Source organism: Epinephelus lanceolatus, chromosome 17 (genome assembly GCF_041903045.1).
Source record: "Epinephelus lanceolatus isolate andai-2023 chromosome 17, ASM4190304v1, whole genome shotgun sequence".
Taxonomy (NCBI): domain Eukaryota; kingdom Metazoa; phylum Chordata; class Actinopteri; order Perciformes; family Serranidae; genus Epinephelus; species Epinephelus lanceolatus.
Window position 1 is genome coordinate 38,460,417 of NC_135750.1, and position 9,866 is coordinate 38,470,282.

General features: G+C 42.0%; 1 protein-coding gene across 1 annotated transcript; it reads left to right on the forward strand.

Moving 5' to 3' along the window:
• The first annotated feature begins 542 nt into the window (after positions 1-542).
• fgf8a (fibroblast growth factor 8a) lies at positions 543-7,922 on the forward strand. Its single transcript, XM_033612773.2, has 5 exons — positions 543-1,263; positions 1,361-1,397; positions 2,195-2,375; positions 4,499-4,605; positions 6,840-7,922. Exons 1-5 carry the CDS (start codon positions 1,232-1,234, stop codon positions 7,122-7,124), a joined length of 642 nt encoding a protein of 213 aa, XP_033468664.1. The 5' UTR covers positions 543-1,231; the 3' UTR covers positions 7,125-7,922.
• Positions 7,923-9,866: the final 1,944 nt, after the last annotated feature.

Consider the following 9,866-nt stretch of genomic DNA (forward strand, 5'->3'; position numbering starts at 1 on the left):
ATTTCATTTCAGGCTGTGAGGTGTGAATGTCCCACTTGTCCATACTGCTGTCTGCTTCATCTTAATGAATTCATGTCTCACTCCGTCCGCAGCTTTGCTCTGCAGCCATTCTTGTATTGCTTTGGATAAATCCATGAATAAGTCTTTAAAAGCCTGTTTGTTTTTGCAGTTCACTTAAACCTTTCTCTTTATCAAATGGAGGGAGGGTGTGTTTTAAAAACGCTAATCGCCTGTAATCCTTTTAATATGTCTCACACTTTGCTCTGTCAATACACAAAGCAGCTCGATGCATCCCCAAACTGGAGGAGAGGAGTATCCATGGGCATGAGAGGAGAAGAGGGATGAGCAGGAGGGTCATCAGGTTACTACTGACCATTCATAACAAACACAACTGTATCGTGATGATGAGAGGGGGTCCTTTTTTTATTTAAGTGTTTTCCTCAGACTTGTGGCAGTGCGCGCAGGGCAGCCCAGGCTCCTCCTCGCCCCTTTCCCCCCCCCCCTACCAAGTGAGGACCGCTCCTCAGGTAGAGAGATGTTTTAAATCAAGGGGGGAGGGAGGGGAGAGTGGGGCTGGGGCTGTCCGCTTTTGTTCTGCAGAAAAAGGGGGCTTGTTCTTAGCAGATCAGCCTGCCATTTTAACCGGGGGTGTGTGAGCGCTGATCGAGAGGCTTGACACGGCAGCGGTGTGGGATGGGAATAGAGAGAAGAGAGAAGGAACGTCCAGCCTGCAGTCCTGCCACAACCGAGCGGAGCAGCAGCATCGAGAGATCACTGAAGCGCCAGTCTCCTCTACAGCGGGGTCATACACACCTGAAGGCCGCAGAGGGATTACAAACCAGGGGGAATAGTCTGACAGCCGGACGAACATTTGTTTTATTGGAGAAGAAAACCCTGCAGCGCTTTTCCCTAAACTTTAACGCACCGCTCCACTTCTGCAAGTGCACTTAGACTTTGCGTATAGCCTTGTGACAGAAACAGGACATCATTTGAATGATTATCATTAGTCAGTACTTTTCGGCTTTTTGATCGTCTTATGGACTTACAGTATATTTAATGAGGAATGTGCCTGCTGTGCGCGCATGAGCCTCTCTGTCAACACCCCTGACCTTTTTTGTGGATTTCGATGAAATCTTTGGACTTGAGTGATTGATTTGTAACGAGATCTGCTGGACTTTGCGGCTTTGAAAGGATCAGAATTTACTGGAAGAGCTTTTCACTTCCATCCAACATGCGACCTATCCCATCAAGACTCAGCTATCTGTGAGTGCCTCTCCTTCACCGCATCCATTCTTTACGCACTATCAATGCTTTAATGCTTTAGCCAACTTAATGTATGTTTTATTTTTTGTCTCTGCAGGTGTCTACATTTATTCGCATTTTGCTACTATGCTCAGGTATGTCACTACTTCATTTCTTTTCTTATACATGATTCATAATGTTCCGTTTTTGTATAATTATTAAGCATATGGCAATCAAAGCGTGTGATGCGCGGCGAGAGGAGGAAAGGTGAGGGATCATCATAACATTATGTGATACAACAATATCGGATGGCTCCCACGGTGCGCCGGACAGCGGGGCGCGCGGCCTGCTGGCAGGTTGCTGATGAACATACCGGCCCTGGCACAGGACGCGCGGGCACAGACGGGGCATCGGGGCATCGGGAAATGCTTGCGAGCCTTGTGAAAAATGTCGTGGGGTTCAAAAGTAACCAGGGCCAATGTTTCCGTCAGCAGCCGTCATTCCATCACAGCGGAGCGCGGCGGATAGAGGGATCCAAGTGAAAGAGAAATACAAATAGTGAAAAGTTAAAGTGGATGCTCTGTTAGTTCATTTATCCAACGTGTTTGTGTTCTGCGATGTGGCGCGCATTCTCCTGTACGCACAACCTGTAATCACACCGTGCGTCTGTTTTGGAAGCTGTTAATTTCATTTGGCAGCAGCTCTCCTGGAACTTGTTACACTTGTCACTCGGGGAAAAACAACAACAAGCTGTTGTTGCGTTTGGATATCTCTCCCCTCTGTGTTTAAGAGCCTCAGTCATTTCCTACACTAACCTGCAGACACACAATTGGTTTCAGTCTAGTCCAGATTTTTTTCTTCTTTTTGCGCAGTTAAATGTCCGTAAAATATATATATATAAAAGACAGATCTACACATACTGATGATTGTGATGACATCTAATTTCTGACAGGTAACCAATCAGTCCCCGCCTAATTTCACGCAGCATGTAAGCGAGCAGAGCAAAGTGACGGACCGCGTGAGCCGCAGGTTGATCCGGATCTACCAGCTGTACAGCCGGACCAGCGGCAAGCATGTCCAGGTCCTGCCCAACAAGAAGATCAACGCCATGGCCGACGATGGAGATGTGCACGGTAAGAGAAGCCCCGCAAGTCCCTTGTGATAGCCAGAAATCCTCATCTGAAACCCGCCGAGATCCTTTAAATGTTTTGTATCAAGGTGGATCTGTGATTTTTTTATGAATTAATTAATTTATTTGTTTATTGAGTTTCCTAACATTTTTATGTGTGTTCATTAAATTTTGCACTAGTGTAAATATTGTCTGGATCTATTTCATGTTCTGGTCATTTACGACCTGACAAAAATCTGGCATTGTCCGTTCAGCGCAGGAAATTTTAGGTTTAGGCGTTTGATTAAATTTCGCTTTGCAATTTTAAAAAAAAATCCGTCCTTATTAAATTCTGTCTCCTTTGGACTGCAGACTTAGAGTTTTTGTATGTTATTGTTGTTATTATTATTATTATTATTATTAGAAAATTTCATGAGGTAGGTTCCGAGATAAATTTTAGCTTCTACATTTTGTTTTTGCTTTGTGATTGAAATTATTCCCAGCGTTTTTACACATATGACTCAAGGCCAATATTCTAATATCATTAAACCAGTGAAGAGGGCCTGAAGCATTTAAAGAGCAAACTATCTTAGATATGAAAATTAGCTTCAAATTAACACGTTTAATTTGAATGTTTTAATTAAGAGGTGTAAATTAGCGAACATTTATTAATCAACATATTTGCAGAATTTGCTCCTATTTATTCAGTCAGTCAAAGATTTTCTGTCTTGTTTCAAGATACTACATTTCAAGACAAAAGTGAAAGCCTCTTATCACCATCATTATCTATACCTATTAAGCAAACTTAGACTGACTGGTGGAAGTGGTCTTCTTTGCACCATTTGTGCTCCCACTCTTTACTGTTGGAGGGGAAGAGGCTCAGAGCTCAGAGAAACTGTCCAGTAGATTGTAGATGGTGCTGGAGGTGATCCTCCAGAGATCCCGGAGGTCTGGAAGAGCCATTAGAAGTCATCCTACTTCTACCTTCCGAACATTTCCTGCATAGCTCCTTCTCCCCACCTCGCCTCCACCCCCACCTTCAACCCTACTCTGTCCAGCCTGAACCAAACGGGCTTTGTCAAGCTTTGCAGCCACTCTGGCCTTTTTGTATTTAGAATGAACTGAACTCCACTAAAATATCTGTTAATCATGGTGTTTTTTCTGTGCAGGGGGTGTTGCAGAATGTAACCGTGTGCACATGCATGGCAGTAAAATGAGTGTGCAGCTATTCAGGTTCATACTGAAGTAATTGTCTATGAAATGAGAAAAAAAGTGTACATGGGGGTGGTGTGTGCATCTCCCACAACTGTCCGTCATTCAGCTTGCCTAAAACTGCTGATTTTGACCACAACTATAACTCTCAGACATGTAGTGGTTAGTCAGTGGGTGTGTGACCTCAGTAACCCTGTGGCTGACGCCATGAAACCATTTTTATTAGACACTGTGGATTAAAAATGGTATTTATAAAAGGTCTTCTGCTATTGGCTTTTAATATTCAAGAGAAATATCTATGAGAATGTCAAATCACTGCAGCGCAAACACATTGTATGAACTGACAATACACAGTACTCTGTCACTCTGCATAAGTGAAATGATAATTGTTCTTGTAGCTTGTTGAAAAGCAATGCAACATAAAGTCATGCTCTGCGAACTGTCCATATTTCCTGTATCTATCAGTATGTCTCTGGATATAGAGATAAATGTGGAGCTTTATGTGTGAGGTCAATACAGATTTATTTGAAAAGGAATTCTTGATGAGCCTGCCAGGGTCGCCTCTTTAGCTTTCAAAGAATCAAAAGACACGTGGTTTTATCATTTTGCAAGAATTTCAGCTTGCATAAATCCCCAGGAATGGTCCCATAGGTTCTAGTGTGTGTGTGTCTGTGTGTGTCTGTGTGTGTCTGTGTGTGTATAGAAAGAGAGTATGCATACTTGAAAGCACAGTCAAGCATTCCTGCGTGTGTTGTCGATGCTTTTATGTCCGTGCACATATGCATGTGCCCTGAAAAGTAATTCATTCAGGTTTTAATATTTGAGGAATATTTCAGACGGGCAACAAAAAACACACATTAACATTTTTTGACAACCATCCTGTTCTCAGCTGTAGTTGCTAAGGAAAAAAACAAACTCTTTGTTTCATTTCTATAGCTAAACTCATTGTGGAAACGGACACATTTGGGAGCCGAGTGCGCATCAAGGGTGCTGAGACGGGCTTCTACATCTGCATGAACAAGAGGGGGAAGCTCATCGGCAAGGTGAGGAAAAAAGCTGATCTTAAGCAGCCGAGGCAGAGGCAATGAGAGGAGTTAGAAGAGGATTCAGAGTCTGTCTCGTGGACTTTATTTTGTAAAGGAAAACCTCAAGGCAAATAGTTGTGAGCAGAGAAATCAAAATCATCCATTAGTCCTTGGTGTGTCATTAGCTCTAGGGCTCCATGTTAGCATCTTTGGCTACATTTTATGAGAAGTGAACAAATAATATGCTGTAGAAATTCTAAAGCAACCTCCAAACTAACCCAAGTTTAGGAGGCTCATGTTAAGACAGGTTAAATTTACAGTTAATAGCACATGAACATCATGTAGAATAAGCTTGGACTACTTCCCCAGTGTGTGATATCAGTGCACAGCAGATGAAAATATGATTCCTCAGCTAAAATAGCTCCAAAAATGACCCAAGCTACATCAGTATTCATTAGTTTATGATACTTTTTAAACAATAAAATAGTATATAGTCTTTTTTATTAATGTCAACAAGTCCTATAGGAGATCAAAAGCAAAACCTGATTTGGCTTATTCCTCTTTACAAATGTGTATTAGTCCACAGCTGAAACTAGTACAATAAATCAACTGTTTCTTCCTATTTATTAGTCCAAAACTACTGTGACCAGCTGTTTTAGAAAATTACGGAGGCTTTTTTTTAAAAACTGAAAGTATATATTTGTGAGCTGTTTTTAAAGATTTACATCATCAGTAAGAACCAATGAGCTTGGAGCTGAGAGCCATGGCAGAGTAGAGATAGTATTGTAAGTCTGTAATAATCACAAAGTAAAAAATAATTTCAACCTGCAGAACACATCTTCAAATCCACCAGAGGCTTTGGTTTGCCTTAGATGTATGACTTCAAGAACATGACCTGCTAGATAATGTAAGGTGTTTTGCTTGATGCAGCATGTGTAAAGGCTAATGATTTAAAGTGTAAATATATCATAGGTGGAAATCACCGGAGGCCCCACGATACAATATTATCAAGATCCTAATGCAATTTTAAATGTTTCGCATTATGCTGAGTATTGCGATAGCATATATTGATATATAGATATATCATGATTTATTACCTCTTTCAACTGCAAATTATTCATGCAAAGGAAAACTTTGTCAACATGTGTTTAAAATTTTCAGTCTCTTAATCTAGTGGACAGAAAAAGCAGTTGAGTTTATTATTCTAGTAGGCTACTAAAAGTTTAATTTACATTTGCAATATTTATAATCAATACTAGACGTGGTGTTTGTGTATCAATACAATGTTGCCATGCAAAATATTGCGATACTATGCTATATCAATTGTTTCCTATGTGTCCCGGATGTTTATTCGTTGCTGTTATGTGAGTGTGTAGGTGTGTGTTATCCCAGTGCCCCTCTCTCACTGTGACGGCTAATAAACAGAGCTGCCAGCATCTCTGCTCCCCCCACACACACACTCCCCTCCACCCACCAAGCACCCTGCCTCGTACACCATCTGCCCCGAGCTACCGGCCCAGTCACAGCCTGACCCGGCCCTAGTGTGTGTGTGTGTGCACGCATGTCTGTGTGTGTGTGTGTGTTGAAGAGAAAGAATGAACAGAGAGTGTGCCTTTTGGGTGTATCATGACTATTTTTAACACAGTGCTTGTTACAGTAGGCTAGCACTGTGTCCAAGTCTAGTTAATGCTGTTTCAGCTGACCTTACTGTACATTTGGTGTATTGTGTTTTTCACTTGATGATATCACCAACTGGAAGTCACACTTCACCCAGCTGTTTAGTTAGTGTCACAGCACACAGCAGAGGACTGGGGATGTGTATTTAAGGACTTATTGATTGTTACTCAATTCAAGCAGACCTGCTCGGTTAAATTTAACCACAAATGCAACAGAAGATCAAACCAGAGGTGAAAGTGACACTTGGGGGCTGATTAAGGCTTTATGGCTAGAAGATCCGTCCCACAGCTACTGACCCACAAGGGCTGCTGGATGTTTGCTGAAGGGGGAGAAGAGTCATCGCTTACTGTCATCCCCCTCTCTCTGATCTGTAATGACTGTAGCATATGCCGCATGTATGAGGGGAGGGCTCTGTGTGTGTGTGTGTGTGTGTATGTGTGTGTGTGTGTGTGTGCAGGGGACAGGCTGCACAGGGAAGCCTTTCTACATCTGATATTTGCCATCTGTAAATCTTCTCTGAACATTCCCACTAACTGTGTTTCTATGTGTGTGTGTGTGTGTGTGTGTTTCTGCAGAAGAACGGACAAGGCCGTGACTGTATCTTCACAGAGATCGTTCTGGAGAACAACTACACGGCGCTGAGAAACGCCCGCTATGAGGGCTGGTACATGGCCTTCACCCGTCGCGGGCGGCCACGGAAAGGTTCGCGGACGCGCCAGCACCAGCGCGAGGTCCATTTCATGAAGAGGCTGCCGAAGGGGCAGCAGCCCGCCCACTCGAGCCACCACCGCCCCTTCGACTTCATCCACTACCCCTTCAGTCAAAGGACTAAACGTACGCGCTACTCGTCAGAGCGCTGACGAGGAAAGGGATAGAAAAGACAGAGAAAGAGGATAAACTGACAGACTGACCGAATTTTCAGCAGCTGGCACACTCCTCCACTCTCCCTACAAAACCTCTAAAGACATTTTTATACTGAGCATTACTATATCTTAATATGTAGGTTGTTTTCTATTTTTCTCAAGGTCAAAAAAAGCTGTACATAGACAAAAACATGAGAAATTTATTTTTGTACTCCAGACTTAGTACTGACCCGTGTGTTTTTAGATGCACCTAACTAATTGTCTGACTTATTTGGACATCTTAGTCGAGTGCGTGGTGTTGTTTTTTTTTTTTCATTCTGACCAGTAGAGTCATTTTTTGGACTCTCGCCTGCTGCTCAAGGAGACTTGAAGGGCCCTGATTGACCGCACTGCCAGGAACGCTGCGTTCAGAGACACAAACTGTCACACACTGTGTGTTGGGTAAACGTTGCAGAAACATGTTGCAGTAACACTGCAGTGTTTAATCATCCTGACTGGGATCATTCTGTATCTTTCTCACACAGTGATGGAACAATGTGGCAGCTACATTTGATAAACAGGTTTCCTGTTCTGACTGTATTGTTAATGTGTACAAAATGCAGTGTGTAAGGCACCCCGACAGGCCCACTACCCCTCACCCTCTTGTGTTCTTGTTGCCCACTGAATGTTTGTTTTTATACATATAAAAATATATTTTTATTTGAGGATGTGTAAAATAATTTTAAGGATGGAATATTTATTTAAAATGTGTAATAAATGTACATTAAAATACTGATATTAAACTCTTGTTTGGTACATGTTTGCTTTGGGCCCATTTGTGAAACCCTGAAAAGACACACATCGGTTTGCTGAACAGACTAATCTTCTATGCGTACATACTGAGCTGTCTGTAAATTCATGTGAGCTCAGTGTTTGTCTGATAGCACCTGCGCTGCGCCTGTAAGATGTAGAGGAAATAAAAAAACACAACTTCTTTAATGCTCTCTTTTATGTTTTGTTCACACCGGGCGTGAATAAAACAATTTGCGTGATTGAATTACAAAGTCAATGTAAAGATGCGATAAGATGCAAATTCCCGCTGGGCGGCACAATAAACACAATGGACATGATGGATGTGACGTGAGCAGCGCGATTTCACATCATACCTTTATTCACGAGAGTTGAAAAAAATAACTTAAGCGACCGATTTGTGCCGCAATAGCCAGTCCACATTGAGATCCATATGACACTGAGGACGTACAGACAGAAGTTAATTCATGGGAAAAATGGAATAGAAACTGATTGTGTGCTGATTGCTGATTGTACCCCAAGCTGTACAACACCACGTCCTACTTTTATAGAAACAGGGATAAAAAGTAACTCACTTGGTGGAAAGTAAGTGAGGAATTCGTATTATCTGGTAAGTTGTGACAATATTTGTCTCTTAGTTTAGCATGTTAGCATGCTGTGTAAGCCCCTCTTCTCTCACAAAAATTCCCATGCACAAATTCATGCACATATGATGCGAGATATTAGCATGTATGAAGTGAGTCAACACTTGATGCAAAAATTTGCATCCTGACTTATTTCTTCTAGGATGCTGAGTTCGGGCCAATGCCCAGCCAGGTCATTTTGGCTACCTGGGGTGTTCTCTCTTTACTCCAGTGGTAACTCTCCATGCAGATAGTTTCCTTGCTATTACAACATAGTGGAGTTGAATGGAATTTCATTTGTAGTGCTTACAGTATTGAAGTATGACAGTTCCTGTATTCCTGGATCAGCGTGCAAGGTCTTTGTGAGTCTGACCCCCTTATTAAAACATTGAACCTTGTGAAAACCTACAAATCAAATCTATTCAAAGTCTTATGAATTAAGCATTTATTTCGACAGCTGTCATGTGCTGTTAATAATATGGTGTCCTTATTTTGTCTGCTGAAAGTCAATGGTCTATTCCAGCACCAAGCTCTAAGCCATTTCATTACAGATCAGGTTGTGGGTCTTACACAAGGGCAAAGGGTTTGGTTTATTTTCAGCTTTGGTGGAGGACACAAATGGAATGGGGCATTTGGCATCCACCCCCAGGAAATTTTGAGCATCAAACACGTCATCTTCTGCATTCTGGTGAATTTCTATATACCAATTTGTGCCATCCGTTTATGGTGGAAATGTCTTTAATTTTGTCAAAATAAAAGTCATCCGTGTTCTTAATATTGAAGGGAATGTGCCCCCTGCATACCCTCTTAATCTACGCCTATGATCTTATATTAATGAATCAGGTCTAGAACACTGATTTAGTCAAAGGCCTAATTGCGTGCTCACTTCTAGCTCTGAGCTTTGGGGGTATGGGGCTGAAATAAGTTTGCAGGACTTGTCTTCAGTACCATTTCTTGGTTTCTTATAGTACATGGATTATAAATTTAGGGTTTCCCAGTCCATTGTAATCCTCATCTGTCTATTCAGTTTTACTCAGACCATTATGAAAGGAATCTTTTTGAGTGGGATTTTGTTTTCTTCCAGGAGGTTTGTTGAGCAATAAACAGGTGCTTCTTTTCTAGTGTTAACCATGCAACACCAACTCCTCTCAACTGAATAGAATGACAGGCTGTGGCCTGAGGTTTCTCCCTATATGAAACCTGACCAGGGAAAGCTAACAAGGAGGGTGTTCTTAGTGTGATGCTAACAGGGATAATAAGGTCACCACCACCACCACTCCCACCCCTTTCTTTTTAGCAGATAGCAGCATGTCAGTGTCAGAGTGCT

Excerpts from the sequence above, each read along its gene's own strand:
- fgf8a (XM_033612773.2), top strand. The coding sequence starts at position 1,232 with ATGCGACCTATCCCATCAAGACTCAGCTATCT. Across the intron at positions 1,398-2,194 it reads CATTTTGCTACTATGCTCAG|GTAACCAATCAGTCCCCGCC; the intron begins GTATGTCACTAC and ends AATTTCTGACAG. Across the intron at positions 2,376-4,498 it reads CGACGATGGAGATGTGCACG|CTAAACTCATTGTGGAAACG; the intron begins GTAAGAGAAGCC and ends TCATTTCTATAG.